The 22280-nt window shown below is 34.2% G+C and overlaps 2 protein-coding genes and 1 long non-coding RNA gene across 3 annotated transcripts in view; 2 read left to right on the top strand and 1 right to left on the bottom strand.

The window, feature by feature from the left end:
* Positions 1-6988, bottom strand: part of LOC149480553 (uncharacterized) — a 66419-nt gene extending 59431 nt beyond the window's left edge. Inside the window, exon 1 of the long non-coding RNA XR_016317063.1 lies at positions 6943-6988. This is a non-coding gene — a long non-coding RNA (uncharacterized LOC149480553). The remainder of the gene's footprint in view (positions 1-6942) is intronic.
* LOC149480554 (uncharacterized) lies at positions 1614-6935 on the top strand. The gene is made up of 8 exons (XM_089706823.1): positions 1614-1802; positions 2149-2219; positions 2452-2739; positions 2988-3150; positions 3520-3675; positions 4218-4354; positions 6241-6466; positions 6741-6935. The coding sequence occupies exons 1-8, from the start codon at positions 1677-1679 to the stop codon at positions 6888-6890; spliced, it is 1317 nt and encodes a 438-aa protein (XP_089562949.1). The 5' UTR covers positions 1614-1676; the 3' UTR covers positions 6891-6935.
* A 1646-nt stretch (positions 6989-8634) lies between the features above and the next one.
* On the top strand, positions 8635-11540 carry LOC149480552 (uncharacterized). The gene is made up of 9 exons (XM_089706821.1): positions 8635-8742; positions 9030-9143; positions 9242-9312; positions 9401-9688; positions 9822-9984; positions 10342-10497; positions 10572-10708; positions 10955-11180; positions 11304-11540. Exons 1-9 carry the CDS (start codon positions 8734-8736, stop codon positions 11475-11477), a joined length of 1338 nt encoding a protein of 445 aa, XP_089562947.1. The 5' UTR covers positions 8635-8733; the 3' UTR covers positions 11478-11540.
* The last annotated feature ends 10740 nt before the right edge of the window (positions 11541-22280 follow it).

Below are 22280 nucleotides of genomic sequence, written 5' to 3'. Positions count from 1 at the left end.
GTAATTAACCCCCCCATATATTAATCTGACGCGCTCGAATAATATTACTTTAATTTTTTACCCTTTCTTCATAGCGATTAAATCGCCACTTAAATCGTCAGATTAACGTATACTTTTTTTCAGTGACGTCCTGGAGCATGCAAAATATCAATATCTAACGCGCTTGAGTATTTCCAAGCCAATTTTTTTCCTTTTTAAATTAAAAAAAATCAAAAAACCCTTCCCCACCGCTAAAAGTGAAAACATTATAGGACCTTTTTTTCTCGCTATGGTCTAATCTACCAATTCTAATAGGTTCCCGTGACGCTCGAGTAAATCCACATTTAGCATCCTGGGCTCCCCTACTATATTATACTAGAGTGCGAGGCTATGGAAATTGCTAATTGGATTATTATTTTACGGCCCAATATCGATTTATTAATGGTCCACAATACAAGCTAATCGCCACGACATTCCAGTTATGGTAAAGTTCCAAGGCAGCAAAGATTCTTTTAGTTATATTGAAAAAAATACCCATATCCACTATACATAATATGTATATATGTACACATATTTTCAATTTCTGTTCATGAGGAATCTAGTTTCTGTAGGACTACCTCATTTTAGTGATATGATTATCTATACTAATATTATAAAGAGGAAAGGTTTGTATGTAGTATGTAGTAGGTTATGTATGGTTTTCAGGCATAAACTACTGGACCGATTTTGATGAAATTTGGTACAGATAATCTTTAGACCGTGAGAAATAACATAGGCTTAAATAGCATAAATAACATACCTTTTATTGCGAAATATAATATGTACCACGGGCGAAGCCGGGGCGGACCGCTAGTAATTAATAATGGATAAACCTATAAACAATTGCCCATGGTATAATTTATACTTTGTACTCTTTTACGATGTAAAAGGAATCTAGTGAATTGTGTAAACCATTCATTCGTCTCGTGAAAAGCTAAGTGACCGGTCACAAGATAAAGTTTCAAAATAATTAGTTTGTGAAATATTTTTTTTATTTAAAACAATGGAACGATATGATAATGGCCCAGTAAGATAATTATTTCCTATAATTATTATTTATATTTATTTGAATACAATTATTACAAGTGTATAACTATTTAATATTAAGTATTTCCTCATAATCTTATTCTTTAATACATATCTATATTTAAATCTCGTGTCACAATGTTAATTGTCCTCAATGGACTCCTAAACCCGATTATAATAAAATTCGCACACCATGTGTAGTTCGATCCAACTTGAGAGATAGGATAGTTTAAACTTGTAGGTACCACGGGCGAAGCCGGGGCGGACCGCTAGTATTTGATAAAATTTTAATGAAGAGAAATGATTTAATTCTATACAGAACCAACCAAGAATTAAGTTAACAATATGTTCTGTCTTATGTAAATAAACAATTATTATTATAGATACATGCATTGACTTTAGTCCTATTAATTAGCTTTCTGTTCATATAAAGTTATAATAATTAATAAATACTTATATTAATCTATGATGTCGGTACATGTTATCTTAATGTAGTCTTATGGTTCTCAACCTTTGATCTTTGTTATAATTTTAATAAGCTAATACAAGCGTTATAAACTGCGACTTGTCGCACCAAAAAGATGAGGCCTTCGTGAACGCATACACGTTCTACCATAATAATTAATTTTAAAATGGTTTTCCAGACCATTGAATATGATCCGATGTGTGATAGTGAGAATCCTCAAAAAATATCATTTGAGGATGTTTCAGCTGCCGCTTTCAGGATTCAGAGTGGGATTATAAAAACGCCATGCGTGGTAAGTTAATATATGTATAAGTTAAGGCTTACTAAATATTTTTTATGTATTTGTAAAATGTTTTTTACATTAACATGTCCATAGTTGCAGCGGCGAATATCCAATAGACCTACCTTCATTTCTGTGCTATAAATGATTGATGATTCAAGATGACTATTGAAGGTTTTTAACGGTTAATTTTCATTAAGGTTTTTGAAGATGTACATTATTTTGATCATAGTGATCGATTTCAAAATACCTTTAATTTTGGACAAACCTTTTCGTCTTCTTCTAGAGTAGTAACTAAAACTATGTAGTTGGTTACTATGCACTTTTCGTTTTAAAATAACTGTTTTTTTTATTATAGAAATCCCACATGTCGAGTATTTATGGTATGGAAATTTATCTGAAAAATGATTTCCTGCAGCATACCGGAAGGTAGAGTTTATATGCTTATAAGTTAATGTTAGTTACTTCACTTTAAATTTAAAAAAGCTTTTCGCTCTTTGTAAAAATACAAGTTATTTTCAATTAAAATAAAGGCTACATTTGAAATTTTGAATTTATTAAGGATTTTTAACAAAAATTCTACAAAAGAAAAAATAACCTATTCATCAAATGATCAGTATCACTACAAGTATACGTATTCCTCAAGTATTTTCCTTTGTAGTTTCAAAGAGCGTGGTGCCCGTAATGCATTACTACTGCTCTCCCCTGAAGCAAAAGCTCGAGGGGTGATCTCGGCGTCATTGGGCAACCATTCCCAAGGGCTGAGTTACCACGCACAAAAGCTCAATGTCCCCACCACCGTGGTAATGCCAAACGTAGCTCCAATCATGAAGATCGAGAACTGCCGCTCGTATGGCGCAAATGTCGTAATTCACGGCCATGACATGAAGGAAGCAAAATACCACGCTATGTCGCTTGCCAAAGAGAAAGGCCTCACTTATATCAACGGGTAATAACAATTATGAATAATGGATGGTTTTTGTGGTTTTTACCATAGAAATCTTAATAACAAGACACTTTACACTTCCTAATAGTGATAGAATGTACGTTTAACAAGACTATTTTTTCCGAGTGACGTAGGTACATACTTGATGGTTTTGGTGTAGCAAAATATGCAGCAATAACTCATAATTTAAGGAAATAATGTAACCTATTGCATCATCTAGCTATAACTAAATGGTCGTTTATGTCGTTTAGGTACGACCATCCCCACATAATGGCTGGTCAAGGAACAGTGGGTCTGGAAATATTAGAGCAAGTTCCAGACGTGGATGCCGTGCTGGTCCCGGTGGGAGGGGGAGGTCTCTTGGCCGGCGTCGCCACTGCAATAAAACATCTGAAACCACACGTTCTTATTTATGTAACTACCTAACTATATATTTTTTAAATTATCAAAAAAAAATATATAATATATAAGAATTGCGTAAAAATCTGATTGAATCGAGGATTTATGGATACTTAATTAATACATAGATTGGATGGCTTAATAGACTTTGAGATAAAACTTGATGCTAATTTTTGAATTACTAAAAGATCGTCCTTGTTTAAAATACATAACTATTTGAATTTGTTTTTGAAATTTTGTGAAAAATGTGAATTCACATTTGAAGTAAATTCATTGGTAATAGTACTTGTACAATAGTAGGTACCTATTCAAAGTGATTCAAAAGTTTAAAAAAATCTAAATCGATGTTGTCAATTTATAAACCTAAACACTAATTATTTGCAGGGAGTAGAAACAGAGAAATGTCCAAGTATGGAGACAGCTATGAGGAACAAGGAACCCACGAGTGTGCAGATATGGTCGACTCTAGCAGACGGTCTCGCCGTACCCACCGTCGGCTATAACGCCTTTTTCACCGTCAAAAATCTTATTGATAAAATGGTAATTTCATTCTATTAATAACAGGTATTTTTTCATATCTTTTGTCCGCTTTTTCTTTGATCGTTTATGCTTACGAAAGAAAGTGGCTATTACCACTGCAAAGCTATAAAATCTTTTATGTTTTCTTTATGTAGGTAGGTACTTACTTATCTATGTTTATTAGTAAATATCAAGTGCTTTGAGTGCACATAGCGGAACTATCAGAATTATTCCAACATGGTGAAAAGGTATAGATGTTTTATTGTTTTATCAATGTATGTTTTGCTCATTTCACAATCACCAAGGTTGTATTTTCAATCAATGTCTTAAAAAATGTATACGTTCCAAACTAAGGTTCCAAAATCTAAATTCAGTTGTTATAATTTTGATCTATTTGATAATACATATTAAATACTTCTTTCCAAAATTTGGCAAGTAATCTACTTCAATGTTCCAAGTCTCAAGCACCTCAAGTTAGTATTGTTTAGTTAATACAAAAAAAAAAATAATTATCTATAGCGTCCCTGCTAAAAAAATCCTTTGTTTTTTTTTCTCAACTTCAGATTACAGTGAATGAAGACTGGCTGGCACGCGCCATCTTGCGTCTTGTAGAACAGGAAAAATATGTCGTAGAAGGTGGAGGCGCGGTATGCGTTGCTGCTATCATGGCAGGCTTCGTACCCGAACTTGCTAATAAGAAGTAAGAGATTCTATTCTATTTTATTTTACAAGACAGCAAAAAAGTCACTCGTAAAATACTTAATAACTTTGCCACAAATATTCGTTCAAAGGTCCGAAAAAAAAATTGCACTTAATTCTAACTCATAATTGGAAATCGCTCGAATATTGCACGCCTCATAAGCGAAGCGTTGAGGTGGGTACTACTGTCACTTCGCGCAAAACATCTGATTTTTCAAACTTAAAATGTCTTTATGTATCATACATTGCACTTGTAAGATAATACATACACACACATATTAAGAAAAAACACTATTTTTAACGTTCATGATATTTTTGATGTCATTTTTGTTATTTAAACTAGTTAAAAAACAGTTTAAAAAAGTTCTGTCTTGGACGTCCGTGTGTCTGTATGTGCGGATCCTTTTTCTTGTTAACACGATAGCGACCGAAATACTTTACTAATCGAGTCTTTTTTTTTCTCTTACGCTTGAGTATGCTCAGGAATAGAACCCTTTCATTTTTCAGGGTCTGATTCGATGTGGTTTAATTGTTATTAAATAAACAAAAATAATAATTAATAAATATTTATTAAAAAAAATTATGAGGCGTGCACTTTTGGATTTTCCAAATTATTTATTTTTATATCATACTAGCTTCCACCCGCGGCTTCGCCCGCGTAGTGTTTTGATAAAAGGTAGCCTATGTTCTTTCTCAGGGTCCAAGATTGTCTATGCCTAATTATTTCATCAAAACGGTTGAGAGATTAAAACGGGAAAGCGTAACAGACAGACAGACAGAGTTACTTTCGCCTTTATAATATTATATAGTAGGGATAGGGTTAAAATATAATGTAAAGTGTTACCAGTTACCTACCTATACTACTACTTAATTACACGTAAGACTAAGAGTACCTAACTATTTACCAACTATATTTACTAATTTAGAAGACGGAGACGAGGTGCACTGCACAAATACTAGATAAGTATTTGTGCAGTGGACCTAACAAGATTCCTAATAGCTTTTACAATTAATTATCAAAGCCATTAGGTCAATTAGTATGTATCATGTAAAGTAATGATTGTTATATTGACACGGGTTTGATTATTTTGTATGATAATAATATCAGGGGGGTACCGTGACCCCCCAGATTGAAATTCAAAATATTATTGTTTTATTAGTCATAACATAATTGATATGAATAAATTGAAGCATCACAGGGTGACGTAATTTTAATAAAGTAATAATATTACGAAATAGATATTTTATGATTATAATTTATATCATTATTGATATAAAGATTCGGAATACCAGCTTCCGAAACAATATTTTATTTAAATGTATGGCCATACGCCCGCTTCCTTTTCGTCACTCTTTCTAAAGGGACCATGGTTAAAGGATCCATTCCTTTTTCCCTTCGTCAATCCTATCCTTATCAAATGATAAAGATCCCAAGTGAAAAGTAGGCAACGAATTTACATAGGTCCTACGGTCTATCTCTGCAAAAGCGCGATGGTGATCGCTTACCCCCGTCCGATTAGGGCCCTTCTGGCCTCCTCCACTCAAGCGACAGCCCAAGCCGAGGTTCGTGGTCCCCGTCAAGGGGGGACGCCCTTGTGCATGTCGCTACCAGGGTGAACCTTCAGTTCACTCCCGCGTCCGCGTTAAAATGTAGAAGCCCTTCTGGCTAACATTGAGAGACACCACACACAAAAAAAAAAAGATCGCTTACCATCAGGCGTAGCTCCACTTTGGTTGCCCGATCTAACATAACAAAAAATATTCTTGTTTGTATATCTTTTACTTATTACTTTTGCAGTAACTACAAAATCTATCTTACTTATCTAATGGAAAATGGTAAAAGTTTATCTAATGGTATACCTACTTATTAACCGGTAATATTTCCAGAGTGGTCTGCATATTATCAGGTGGCAACATCGACACAACGATCTTAGGCCGATGCTTGGAGCGCGGTCTGGCGGCTGAGCAGCGTTTGGTGAAGTTCAAGGTGACGGTGAGCGACCGGCCCGGAGGTATTGCGGAGCTGTGCAAGCTGCTCGCATCTTTGGGAGTCTCCATCAAGGACATCATGCAGGAACGCGCTTGGGTGTATGGAGATATATTTAGTGTTCGAGTAAGTCATATTGGAAATGGAAAACCTTCATTACTTTTTGCCTACAATATCTTTTTTGTTGCGAAACTGAAACGAGTTTGAATTGACTAAGGTTTCTGAGTATTATGTGAGCTTTCTGGGGTAAAACACAGACTAGGTAACAGAAGTGCTATCTACGACCACAAGCGACCTGCCAGTTTCACTCTGTTAATTTCAAGCTTATGCAAACTTTTAAAGGCGGAAATACTACTAGCAATTCTTTATACGCATTGTCAATAAAGTTTAATAATTTCAGGTGAAGGTGGTGTGTGAAACTCGAGGCCCCGAACACATGGCTGAGCTACGAAACGTGATCATGAACACCTATAAAGAATGGTATTTTGCGCGGGAATGGGACGAGCGACGTAGGCCCAGTACAGACTCATTAGATGACGTATCACATTAAATTTTTAACACCGAAAAAATTAAAAAAAAATGATGTTGAATATATTATCTACTAGCGACCCGCCCCGGCTTCGCACGGGTGCAATGCTGATACTAAATACACTACCTACAGAAAAACTGTGAACGTTTTATATAAAAACATAGCGGCCCGCTGCCGGCCAGCCGCGCCGGTACCGCTGCAAACGCTACGTCCTGCAATTTTTAAATCTGTAATATCTTCGAAAATATTCACTTAAATCATACGGTGTAAAGGGCCATATAGATCTATATTAAATGAACAATGTATTCAAGGTATTTTAATGGTTAAGGATTAATGCTGTATTGGTTAAAATTGCATCGAAAATTAGCCATTATTTGTCGTAAAAAGTAAATGACAAAAAAAAGTTATTGTGGGTTATCCATAAGAGATAGACACATACCATCGCGGACTTTTCTGTAGACCTTTTCAATGTGTATAATACTTAGTACATTATTTTGTTAAAACTCGTAGGGTTCAGCCTGCGTTTGCAATATAAGCGGAAAAAATGTATTTTTTTACGACATCACATTATAAACCTCAAAAATAACAGTACTTCTCCACTATTTAATGGATGTTATTATACATATAAACCTTCCTCTTGAATCACTCTATCTATTAAAAAAAACCGCATCAAAATCCGTTGCGTAGTTTCAAAGATTTAAGCGTACAAAGGGACATAGGGACATAGGGACAGGGAAAGCGACTTTGTTTTATACTATGTAGTGATAGTGATATTTTAAAAATAAATAATATGTTATAAATATTATGGAATGTTTACTGTGGGATTACATTTAAATTTAAGAAAAAAATATATTTTTAATGAAGTTCTTAATAAATAGATTTACTTTGGGTTTTTTTTATTTACTTACTAATTAAAGTTTATTTAGCCTACTCCTTTAAATACATAGGTAATTTTAAAATGGTAGCTATATACATCGAGTAGGTAGCTTTGAAGGATATAAATGTCGGTTATTGCGCGCGACTTAAAGGACCGGCGCGCGGCGCGGCGATACGAGTGCGAGTGCCTGGCCATATAATCGCGCGATCGCAGACCGCATTGTGGTCCGCATCGAGTGCTCTCGCAAGACGCACATCGCATACATATGCAAAATTGGAAATTATGTCGTCGCCAAGCATGGAATGATCAAAATTATGAAAAGTGTTAATGTTTTTTGTTTGAGGACGACGACGACGATGTATATTTCTTTTTACCACCTATATTAATATAATTAGCTATATTAAAAATGCATAGCGCGTACGCTACCACCGTTTCAACGTCCATTGTCTCACCAAGGCAAATGACAAGTGAGGAGCGTCGCGATTAATTGCGCCAGTAGAGCAGAGTGTGGGCAGAGAGCGCAATGTCGCGGCGATTAACGGCAGCGCGATGAGCAGAGCGATGAGCAGCGCGAGGAGCGTAGTGTGGGCTGTGGCAGGAGCATTAGGCACGCTGCGAGCGCGCGCACGCATATAATATATTATAATATACTCGATTAGACTCCATTTACATTTAAACCCTAAATAGATTTTTTATATATATATCTAAGTAACTACTTGAGTAAATAAAATTTAATGGAATCTAAAATAAAACCAACGTAAAACATATTATAAACCTCATTAGTTAAATACAAATATATTTTACAAAAAATATGCCTACCTACCCAAAATACGTGTCATTGCACTGACACTTTTTATAATTCATCTATCAAGTCAATTTTCCGGTACCGAACATATTATATTTATTTAACATTAAATTATGATTAAAATTATTCGTTAGTAATCTTATATTCTGATGAATGCTTAAAATTGTTTTTCAACATACAGAATGCAGGATGTAAGTAATGTCGTAGTTTAAAACAATTTCTATTCTTAACACAAAATTATGCAAAAACTTAACTGGTTCCACTAAAAAAAATCAGTGCATATAAATGTATTGTATATGGTTTAGTATCGGTTAAATAATATCGTAAAAACGGGTGGGTTTCATGGGCGTAGCCATGGGCACAACTCGTTTAACTATGTAATGTATGTATATTTGAAGAATTATAAAATAATATATATAAAGAAATATATGTAAAGAAATTAAGATCATTATTATTACTGACGTTCTATTTTATTCAGGATATAGAATTTGATGAATTTTGTGATCCCAATAACCCACGAAAAATTAAATATGACGATATCCTTGCTGCCGCGAAGAGAATTAGCGGGGATACCGTCAAAACTTCATCGTCGGTAATTCATGTTTTTTTAGATTTATCATTTGATTTATTGGCTTATTTATTCATGAATTAAATGCATTAAAAATATTTCATAATAACACTATTTCTCAGAAAGCACACATGTCTGAAAAACTTGGAATGGAGATCTTTTTAAAGCAAGAATTCATGCAATATACGGGATGGTAACTATATTGATGACATGATGTAAATTCTCAAATCATTGTTAAAACAGTAAGTACACACTAACGAATAATTCATCATCATTATCAGTTTCAAGGAGCGCGGCGTCAGAAATGCATTGACTCTACTTTCTGAGGAACAAAAAAAGTTAGGAGTAATATCCGCTTCAACTGGAAATCATGGACTTTCAATGAGTTATCATTCAACACTAATGGGGATACCATGTATAATAGTGATGCCGATACAAGCTCCCATTACAAAAATATCGAAATGTGAACAATTTGGAGCTAAATTAATGTTACATGGCAATAATATAGGAGAAGCGAAAAGATTTGCAATGGGTGTAGCCAAAGAAAAGAAAATGAGATATATAAATGGGTAGGTACCATTTTATATATTTACGTTTTGATAGAATATTAACTTTCATAAAAGACCGTATAAGAAATTGAAAAGCCAAGATCAGAGGAACAAAGGCGAATTTAAAAGTTTGTAAAAGAAGAAATAATTGCAGTTACGATCATCCCAATGTCATCGAAGGTCAAGGGACAATAGGCATTGAAATAATTGAACAAATACATGGAGTTGATGCAGTCCTTGTGCCTGTGGGCGGCGGTAGCTTGGTCACTGGTATTGCTGTAGCTGTTAAACATCTTAAACCCGATACTGAAGTTTACGTTAGTACAATACCATTTCATTTAGTGATCGCTACTGATATACTATGACAACCGACTGAAAATAAATGAATCCTACTACATCTATAATTTAAAAATGAATCGCAAAATGTGTTGGTAAGCGCATAACTCGAGAACGGCTGAACCGATTTCGATAATTCTTTTTTTATTATATTCCTTGAAGTACGAGGATGGTTCTTATGGAGAGAAAACGTAAACATGTACCACGGGCGAAGCCGGGGCGGACCGCTAGTTACTAATAATATGAATATCTAAGGCCATAATCAAAAAAGATGAAGAAGCAATGATAATCTTACAAATTAAAGTAAGATTGTAATAATAAAAATTTATATATTACAGGGTGTTCAAACAGAAAAAACCTGTAGTATGGTAGAGTCGTTTAAAAAAAATGAACGAGTTGCCATAACTATAGATTCTACCATCGCTGATGGATTGGCCGTTAATATGGTCGGCGTTAATGCCTATTATAATCTAAAAGGGCTTCTTGATAAAATGGTATAAACCATTATTATAAATAGTCATGTTTAAATTTTTTGTTAAGTTCAATGTAACCAATGTTTTTTGTTTAGGTTATAGTAAAAGAAGATTGGGTAGCGCGTGCAATAATGCACATAGTCGAAGAAGAAAGATTTGTTGTGGAAGGTGCAGCGGCGGTACCAATAGCTGCTATCATGGCTGGCCTATTTCCTAATCTTAAAGGGAAAAAGTAAATTAATTACTTTATTGAATTCATTAAAATAAAACTATAATCTTGAGCAAATTCAAATTAAGTTAAAAATAAAGTTAGAACGTTAAGGAATTATGATTTTTGTTTGTATATCGCCTACCTCAGCAACTATAAACTTTTATTTTTTACGACTGGAAAATTCTCATACTCTATCTGATGGACATGAGCTTCTTAACTTAGAAGAAATAATGTGACTATTAATAACTAAATGCGTCTAATTCACAGAGTTTGCTGTGTAATAAGTGGCGGGAATATTGACACAACAATTCTAGCACGTGCCCTGGAACGAGGAATGGCTGCGGAAGGTCGTTTGATGAAATTCAAAGTGACTGTGACTGATCGCCCCGGTGGTATGGCAGAACTATGCGGTATGCTGTCTGCCGTTGGTGTAACACTTCGAGACTGTATACCAGAACGAGCTTGGGTGAAATCGGATATATTTAGTTGCGAGGTAATTTACTTGTATCTACAGGTTAAATCCATATTGTGATTATTGCTATTTATAAACAAAATTTTGCTCAACAGGAATAGTAAATTATTTCGAAATACTGACCGTTAACGTTTTCCTTTACAGTTAAAAATTATAGCCGAAACAAGAGGCTGGGATCACACAAAAGAGTTGATAGAACAAGTCAAGAAACACTACAAAGATTACTACTTCCCAGAAATGCCTGATAAACAAGATAAAGCACCAGGAGCCAGACGTGGTCCCTGCTTAGCTCCAAATCCTGTTTGCATGCAAAAATAAACAATACAATTCCCTAGCTGGTGATGATCGAGAAATTCTTTTTTAAAAATTATTGTAATGTTACTGGCTGTGCGAATAAAATTTTTAGTTTCAGTTTACTTTATTTTATTTCATACCTAGCTGTATACCACGAGATGCTTAATCCTCCTAAATGGTTACATAAAAATAAAGATTTTTATGCTTCTTTGACAGAAATACTACTATAATAAATAAAAAGAGCATAATCTATCATCATCAATATTAAAATATTTAGAAATTAAAGATTTTTAACGCGATTTATTCATTATATTATTTTCCGACGTTTCGAACACTTTACAGCGAGCGTGGTCACGGGTAGACTGAGATGTTAATCCGTTAAAAATCTGGGAACGGGAAAACCACTGAGCGGATTTTGATAATATGTACAGTCACGAGCAATAATATATGCCTAGGGGGCGATGTGCAAAAATATCTGACACTAGAACAAATTCAATAATATCTGTCTGCCCGTATACAGCAAAAATATCTGACATTATTAAGCAGCATAATAAAGTGGCATCAAAATTATATGACGAAAATGTAGAGCAAATAATTGTGACAACCTCTCGAAGCATAAATATGTGACGTCACCTAGGAGGCAATAATATCTGACACAATTTTATATTTCTGTATTGTAAAATATAATTGATTCCTCACAAAAAGCATAAATATGTGACACTATAGCTTTCCGCCCACGGCTTCGCGTGCGTTTTCACAGAAATACCGCATAGTTCCCGTTCACGGCATAAATATGTAACATCAACTAGGTGGCAATAATATCTGACACAATTTCATATTTCTGTATTTTGCATCGATTCCTCACAAAAAGCATAAATATGTAACATCAACTAGGAAGCAATAATATCTGACACAATTTCATATTTCTGTATTTTGCATCGATTCCTCACACAAAGCATAAATATGTGACTCCAACTAGGTGGCAATAATATCTGACACAATTTCATATTTCTGTATTTTGCATCGATTCCTCACACAAAGCATAAATATGTGACACCAACTAGGTGGCAATAATATCTGACACAATTTCATATTTCTGTATTTTGCATCGATTCCTCACAAAAAGCATAAATATGTGACATCAACTAGGAAGCAATAATATCTGACACTATTTCATATTTCTGTATTTTGCTTCGATTCCTCACACAAAGCATAAATATGTGACACCAACTAGGTGGCAATAATATCTGACACAATTTTATATTTCTGTATTTTGCGTTGATTCCACACAAAAAGCATAAATATGTGACATCAACTAGGAAGCAATAATATCTGACACAATTTTATTTTCAATTTAATATTGAATTAATATAAAATAAATAAATTTTATTTTGACTACGTTGTTTTAAAACATGATTACCATATTAATTAATATGTGCCGTCGTTGTATACTACATATTGTATGTCTAGATATTATATCCTACTAGCTTAACACCCGCGGCTTCGCCCGCGTTTTCAAAGGAAAACACGCATAGTTTCCGTTCCTGTGGGATTTCCAGGATAAAAGCTCTCATAAGCGTTAATCCAAGTTACCTTCTATGTGTGTGCCAAATTCCATTGTTTTGTCTTTTATTTGTGTGAAAGAGTAACAAACATCCTTACATGATACTCACGAACTTTCGCATTTATAATATTAGAAGGATATCATATCATGACAAAATTAAAGTATTCATATACTTATATGAATTAGTGTCCGACCGAACTTTCGGTTTCGGTTTCGGTTTCGGCCGAGTTTCGGCCAAAAATCAAGTTTCGGCCGCAGTTTCGGTTTCGGCCAAAATCGGCCGAAACTTTTGCCGAAACCGAAACTTATTTCGCAAGTTCAGTGAACTTAGTTCACACACGTTCACGCTCGCCTAACTTCGTTTTCCTCGGCAACGCTTTGACGGACGCTGCCAAAGCGTTGGTTGACCCACGCTGGTGGAAACAATTTTTGATTATTGATATTGTTGAGATTGGAACTGGGTGTAATAGTAATTAATAATTATTATTTTTATATAAGAGGTACCTAAAAGAGACTTATTATTCTTCTAAGTACACATACCAATCCAAAGTATTAAAGACTCTTTAATAAAGAGAAAGATCTCAAAATACCAAAACTTAGTATTTAAAGTAACAGTAACAATTACTGATTTGATTTAGATGACTGATTTTACCGAGAACTTAATTTGAATAAATAATAAAAATTAAATTTGTTATTATTAATATTTTAAAAATATTATTTTTTTATTTTATATTAAATAAATGATTACAACAAATTTAATATACTGTGTTTTCCTTTCATGCCCTAATTAAGGCAAAATAATAGGTAAAATGCACCAAAGTTCAGTATTTTTAGAAATTTCATACTAGACCACGTGAGTTTCGGTTTCGGTTTCGGTTTCGGCCGAAACTGAAGCCACGGCCGAACATTCGGTTTCGGTTTCGGTTTCGGCCTGGAAACCAGTTTCGGTCGGACACTAATATGAATACCCACTTGGGTAGATCTATTTTATTTGAAGGTTCAGTGTAACCTTCGTGTATTATTTAGAAATTGTTTTGTTATATTTGACGTTAGCGGCGTTTGACACGATTGCTCCGTTATTCATTTTCATTTACCTATAATATTGCTATTATTTTATTGAGTATCGAAAATTATGGCAAGTTATCATATTATCGTAATTTCATTTAAATAAAAAATATTTACAAAATATAATGTCTCTTTTGTTCATATTCTTACCCCAGCAAAATACAAAACACTAATTCAATAAAAAAACGTTTGGCCTTTTTAAAATCCTATCCTATCTTATCCTACTAGTCCTACAGCCTACTATAATACTACTTCCTATCCTACTAATCTAGTATTATAAATGCGACAGTTTGTGAAGATGTGTATGTGTGTGTTTGTTACTCTTTCACGCAAATACTACTGAACCGATTACAATGAAATTTAGCAGACATATAAAGGGTAACTTGGGTTAACACATAGGATAGGTTTTATCCCAAAATTCCCACGGGAACGGAAACTATGCGGTATTTCTGTGAAAACGCAGGCGAAGCCGTGGGCGGAAAGCTAGTGTCACATATTTATGCTTTTTGTGAGGAATCAATTATATTTTACAATACAGAAATATAAAATTGTGTCAGATATTATCGCCTCCTAGGTGACGTCACATATTTATGCTTCGAGAGGTTGTCACAATTATTTGCTCTACATTTTCGTCATATAATTTTGATGCCACTTTATTATGCGGCCTACTAATGTCAGATATTTTTGCTGTATACGGGCAGACAGATATTATTGAACCCGTTCTTATGACAGATATTTTTGCTAATCTGCAAATGGTAATATATTTATGCTTCTGACTGTACAAGAATAATACATAAGCTAGCTAAGCTTAGGGCGTATTCAGAAAGAAAGCTTGAAACTTATAAGCGCTTATAAGCGCTTATCGGCGCTTGTCAGCGCTGGTAACCCGCGCAGGAAAATATATGAACATGACAAGCACCGATAAGCGCTTATAAGTTTCAAGCTTTCTTTCTGAATACGCCCTTAGTAGCTAACGTCTAACTTTTCCGTTCTATCACAGAATACATATAATATACTTAGTAGTTAAACGCTAGTTCTATATAGGCTGTTTCCATCTTCAAACTTCCGCAAGAAATGTCCGACAGTCTGTCCGACAGCAACTTGCAAGTCTACTTGCAGGTGGAAACGCGGCCCTGGACTTGCAAGCTGCTGTCGGACATTTCTTGCGGAAGTTTTATTGTAGATGGAAACGCGGCCTTATTAGGAATACGAACTCTCTGAGCTCTGGTAAAGAACAATGACATACTGTCACATCTTAATCATAACACAACATGAAGATGTAAAAACAGAAATAAGAAAAATACCAAGATAGTTCACACAAATATTCATAATCACACAATGCATAAGGCAGCTAAAGAAATGAATGAGCAAGAAACTAAAAAAGATTGTTTAGGCGAGGCGCCGGGTGTTCTTGCTAAACGAAATATAGTGCAGCCTGTGCCTTGGTGTCCCTTACCGGTATTCTGCTTGTTCTGCTCCCATTAGTCCAGAATAAATTGATTTATTTTCATAGATTGTATGCAATGATACTTTACAGTACACAATTTTTAGAAGATTAAGAAAAATTAAGACACAAACGCGCTTTCTTATTTTTTTCAACTTCTTATCAAATACTTTTAGCTTGCAGATAATACATACATAGATCCTTCCTGTGACCCCGATAATCCCCGTAAGATAACTTACAAAGATGTGTCGAAGGCAAATGCTTTAATAAAGGAAGAATTTTCAGAAACTCCGCTATTGGTAGGTAAATTAAAATTTACAATAGTAATTTTATTATTTCCTCATGACCTAGTGATTATGAAAATAAGAATAAACATTATGTTTTTTAGAGATCCAAATGTTGTAAGCAATTTCAAATGGACGTTTATTACAAACTAGAAATATTTCACCATACTGGAAGGTAACGTACGAATAAATAAAAATTACTGTCTTGAGTATTAACGCATTCCTATTTTATACTATCGTTTATTTTACGGCAGTTACAATGAGAGAAAAGCATTTTATGCATTATCAATGTTAAACGAAGAACAGCGAAGTCGAGGTGTTATTACAGCATCTTTAGGAAACTGGGCCCTGGTTAGTGTATAAAAAAATAATTTATGACTTCAAAATACCAAGTAATTTTTTATATGATCACGTGATCCATCCACTTGGTCTTTTCAACTTTACTGTACGGTTTACGGTTTGACTTTGAAAAACGAGTTTTAACATGTAATAATTTCAGGCTTTAGCATACTACGGTCAACGCTTGAAAATACCAGTTACTGTGGTACTTCCATCAAATTCATCAATTATCTATGTAGGAAGATGTCATGAATTGGGTGCATTTGTGGTCTCATTCGGAGAAAATCTTGACGAAGCTAAAGGACAAGCCTTCGTTATGCTTAAAAAAAGAGGACAAGTGTATATAAATGGGTAACTTTACTTTAAGGTTATCGTTACCGATGCTGATTCGAAAAGAGCAACGATATAATAGGTTAAAAGGAATAGATATTTAAAAATTGTCTAATTGGATTTATTTCTTGGTTAATGCATTGGTAATGAGCAATTCAGACGAGAAAGCGGACATTGAGTGAGATGGAAGACGAAGAAAACTAAACTGTACATATTATAACATTAATTAAATCATCCATCTGGAGATAAGTAGTTCAAGTTAATACTTAAATATCTTTGATTAATACCTCGTTGTGCTGATCTTATAGATACGACCATCCGAACGTTATCGCAGCGTCTGGTTCCATTGGGATTGAAATTCTGCGACAGCTTCCGCAGACTGACGCCATCATGGCTCCGGTTGGCGGTGGTGGTCTTCTAGCCGGAGTAGCTGCTGCTGTTAAACACATTAAACCAGAAATTTTAGTCTATGTAAATATGTATAGAATATAAAAAACCTTTTTTGTCATTTACTACTGTGATAATTGAGTTTTTTTTTTTTAATTTTACATAGTCACACATAATATCAACAATTACCCACTTCATTTAATTCGTTACTTTCTCTTTTTTATCTTAATAAAATTGTGTTTTCTTGAATTCAGGGAATCGAATCAAACAAAGCACGTAGCTTCTTTAAAGCTATGGAAAATGATGGGCCTCAAAAAACGACAGTAACTCGAGGATTAGCAACGTCGCTCGCAGTGCCTATTGTCGGTTATAACGCTTATCATACTGCTAAATCGTTAGTGGATAAATTGGTAAGTTAAGACGTTTACCACACTAAAAGGTTAAATAAACAATTTTGTATGTGAAAAAATATACAAAGAAAAAGCGAATATTCTTACTCTATGAACCAAAAAGCTCTCTCGATCTTTAAAACATGACATACCACCTCCTATAGATATACTGAAAAAAAGTGATCCAAAAATAAAATAGGATTGACAGGTTTTAGTTGATGATGATTGGATCGCACGGGCTATTTTAAATTTAGCAGAGGAGGAAAAGCTAGTTGTAGAGGGAGCAGCTGCTGCAAGCCTCGGAGCATTCATGGCCCTTCCTGATGTACTTCCAGAATTGAGACACAAGTCGTATGCATTAAAAAATATTATAAAGTTGATTATTATCGTAACACGATTTATTAGGAGCAGTTGCTCTATTACTCGATTGAATGACAATGAAACGTAATTGATATTAGTTATATTGTCTTTCGTTGAGTTTAGATCATACAAATTTGACTTGAAAAATCGAACTTGGTAATGAAAATTTTATATTCTTTAGTAGCATACTTCCCATTTATTTGGTTGTATTTAATTGGTTGTTCTACTATAATTAATGAATAGGTACATATATCATAAAAATAATAAACCTAAAAAACATAATTTTTATGCCAGAGTTGTCTGCATATTGACCGGCGGAAATATAGAAACAAAAACGTTGTCCCGATGTTTAGAAAGAGCAAAAGCAATTGAAGGACGCATAATAAAGTTAAGCGTAAGAGTTTCATACTAATTACTTCTAAGATTTACTTAATCAGTCTGCCAATTATTCTTTGGAATATCATTAATGCACTAGGTGCGCGTGCCTTCAAATGATCCACATGAACATTTACGGGTTTTGAGTATGATTGCCAACGTTGGCGGCAATATAATTAATTATTTCTCTGAGAAAGCAATGCCCGAAGAGGACGAGTATGGTATTAATTACGTGAGTCAATAATGGCGTTAGAAAATAAATACCTACATATAGTTACTTAAATAAGCAATTCTTTAATAATTTCTCTTATTCCAGCTTAAAATATTATGTGAAACGAAAGGTATAGAGCATGCTTGCACAATCAAAAGAGTGATGGAACGCATATTTCCAAATCAGTGTAAATTTCTAGAAGAACCTTATAGCCCTATCCCTATATGCGCCTGTTTTCCTCGAAGTATAAATTAGTAAAAAAATCTTTAAGTGAACTGCTATCAAAACCTTTTTTTTTCTACATCAAAATAAAATGTATCTAATTGACGTAAGGCGTCAATTCATTTTCAATAATCTTGCAGTTTGTAAATAATATTTCAACAAACATATTATCCAAATTCATAGTACTTATTATTCTAACATCTATGATTAAATTATAATCAAAACATGACTAGACGATACGTGAGTATGATGATTTAAATAAATAAAGTAATATCATAAAATCTGTAGTAGAACTGTAGAATTAACATAATTAAATTAAAATTATAACAACAGGAAGATTTTGATGAATTCTGTGATCCAGACAATCCCAGGACTATAACATATGACGATGCAGTAAACGCACAAGGCCGGATAAGAAAATATATGCCGGATACGCCTTTTACCGTACGCTAAAATTACTATAAATTTGAATAAATGATTATAATTAAAAAAAATACAATAACTATCTACCTAAGATTCAAAATATTTATTGCAGATATCGCATAGGCAACGAGAATTTGCAATGAATATTTACTACAAATTAGAAACTGTTCAAAAAACTGGCAGGTAACAAAGTGCCACTATAGGTACTACCAGTAGTTTAACCACCTCATAATAAATAATACATTTTTTTTCTATAATTTATAATGAAATGGACAGTAAATATTTAAAAACAAACGCTTGCAATGAAAATTCCCACAAACATAATGTGATATATCAACGTCGTAATGACCTTCCTCAATTATTTCTTGTTTACCTAGTACCTAATTATGAATATTTATAACAAAATTCATACTGAATTAAAAAATCACACATAAAAAAGTTTATTATAATTTCCTTTGTGCAAACTTTACCTACATATTTTTAGTTTCAAGGAAAGAGGAGCTCTTAATGCATTGGAGATGCTACCTTTAGATAAGAAGAAATTAGGCATAGTTGTTGCTTCATTGGGTAATCAGGCTATGGGACTCTGTTATTATGGACATAAACTTGGCATACCTGTAACAGTTGTAATGCCTGTCTCTGTACCAATTGGTAAATTACAACAGTGCCACAACCTCGGAGCCAAAGTTGTAGTACAAGGAGGAAATCTTTATGAGAGTCAAAGAATCGCGAGAGCAGTGGCCAGAGAAAAGGGATTAACTTATATTAATGGGTATGTATTACAATATATATTACAAGTATTTCACTTAGTTTGGGACCCACTGTCGTACATTAATTGTAAATCATATAATGGACAAATAAATTTATTTCATTTCATTTCATTTCATTTCATTTCATTTCATTTCATTTCAATATTTTTTATTACTATCCAAAACAAATACCTAATAGTAAATAGCAATGTAAACGTACGATAACTTCTGATTTATGAATATTACGATGAATCGATTTATGACAACTTTACTGACTTATTTCCAGTCGTGATCACCCGCATATATTAGCTGGATATGGTACATTAGCGTTGGAGATCCTGGATCAGATCCCCGCAGTGGACGCGGTGTTAGTGCCGGTGGGAAGTGGCGGTCTGGTTGCTGCCATCGCCGCTGTTATAAAGCACGCTAAACCCGAATGCCTTGTTTACGTAATGTTACTGTATACATCATGTATTATGGTTCAACAAAGACTAATGTTATATTTAATTAAGCACGCGCCTCAATTTTTTTTTTCTATCACATCAAATGTTAACCGTCACGAAAATCTTTAAATTGTACCTACATATGCACCTTCTTATTATCTAGGGATTCACCCTGTTTAAATCAATACCATTTTTAGGTTTATTTATTTTTACAATATCAATTATTAACAGGGCATACAATCCGAAAAAATGCCGACGTTTTTTAAGTCCCTTGAATCCGGTGAACGAGTCACCCTCCCGTGGCAAAGTTCAGTAGCTGATTCTATAGCGATGCCAAACGTTGGCATCAATGCATTTCACACAGCCAAACCACTCCTTGATAAGATGGTAATAATCATTATAATTTCGATTTTTAATAAAGAAAAAGTTCTAAACGATCATTACAAAATTATAAATTAGTCTGATCAATATATTTTAGTTACTAGTAAATGAGGATTGGATCACAAAAGCAATTCTGCATTTAGTTGAAATGGAGCGTTTAGTGGTCGAAGGCGCCGCCGCGTGCACCCTATCTGCAATTTTAAGCAATCTTGTGCCAGAATTAAAAACGAAAAAGTTAGTACTTTTAGAGCGACGTTACACGGACGGCTCGAGCGGTCAGTCGTTGATTGCTCGAGCTGTCGGTACAAACCACGCAGTTGACGGCTTGAAGAGGTCGCGACTGCTCGAGCAGTCCATGAACGGCAGTGAATGAATGTCTATAGTCCACCGCGCGGTCGCTGCTTCAAGCCATCGGTCTCAACTGCTTGAAGCGGTCAGTGTACGGCCGCCCTTAAACGTACTTAGTAACATATAGTACCTACATATTTTAACTTGAAGTATTAGAATTTGTATTCATATAACCAGAGAAGTACACCGTACTAGCTTTAGATACAGTAAATAAACTAGGTTCCAATTAGATTAATTTTAGACCTATATACGGTATACCTTTATCCGTAAGTGACTTCGCAGTTACTTCAAGTACATCCAATCCACCACGCTGGCCACTATGAAGACCTCGGACTTCAATAGAAAAGTCGTGCAAGAAAATAATTGATTTTTCTAATTAATCCGTACATTATCCATATCACTGTTCGAAATGGTGAGGAGACCGACATGTCCAAGAATCAAGATGAGTATGATGCGAACCCGCACTTGGCCAGCGTGGTGGATTGAATCCCATGCAGCTGCAGTGGGAACATTATGGGGCTGATTATGAACTTTTATATTACTATAATTTCAGCGTGGTGTGTATTTTAAGCGGAGGCAACATCGATGCAATTTTGATAAGCCGATGCCTAGACAGAGGATTGGCAGCGGAAGGTCGACTTATTAAATTTAAAGTAAATATTACTACAAATACTAGTCACAAAGATTATCTAGACAAACAAATAATAATACATGTAGAATAAAGATAAATGTTAGCGAAAACTTACGTCGCAACTATTGCTGTAAAAGCCTGATAAAGAGTAGCGCTACTATAGTATTCACAGAGCCAGTGTAATAGCAAGTATCCAGTTAAAGCGTCTTCATACATTATAATTAAAGACTTCATTATACTTCAAGTTTAAAACTTCTTTCAGAAAACAAGACACTATTCCTATTAATAATTTCTTAACTACTATGTATTAAGACTTTATTGAATCTTTTTTAACATTGTGCTGTATCTGCTTTTAAGGTCCCCATAAAGGGTACTGCAGTATCATTCCAAAAGCTTTTAAGCTTTTTGGCAAAAGGAGGATACAATGTAAAACGGTTATTCCAAGATCGTGTGTGGGTGGAAAACGACATTTATAGAGTAGAGGTATCTCATATTTTAATAATGTCAATATCATTAGAAATCGTCAGACCACAAATCTTGAAAATATGGGATACATTTAAATTATCGTTAAAAAATTCCTTAAAATACGCGTCGGCGTCATGTTGTATTCAATATGCTAACTATTTAGGTATATAGACATAGAGCTTAACAAGTATGTCTGGCTATCATATAATAATAGCTCCCGAACGGATGGTTCGATTCGAGTTGTAATTTTTATGACATGTGGTACGTGGAGATGATCTTTTTCGAATAGATAGAAACAGATAAAAATATGCAATATATGAATGGAAAATCTTGATTTTGTATATAATAGATTTTCTATACCACTGTAGTACAGGGTAGCCTGTGTTGTGTGGTTTTTATTATTAACTAGCAAACCGG

Source organism: Colias philodice, chromosome 18 (genome assembly GCF_061535455.1).
Source record: "Colias philodice isolate Cphi_HAF_F1 chromosome 18, ilColPhil1 Martin Lab GWU primary, whole genome shotgun sequence".
Taxonomy (NCBI): Eukaryota; Metazoa; Arthropoda; class Insecta; order Lepidoptera; family Pieridae; genus Colias; species Colias philodice.
Note: the sequence above shows the minus strand (reverse complement) of the source record. Positions and strands in the feature narration are given on the sequence as shown.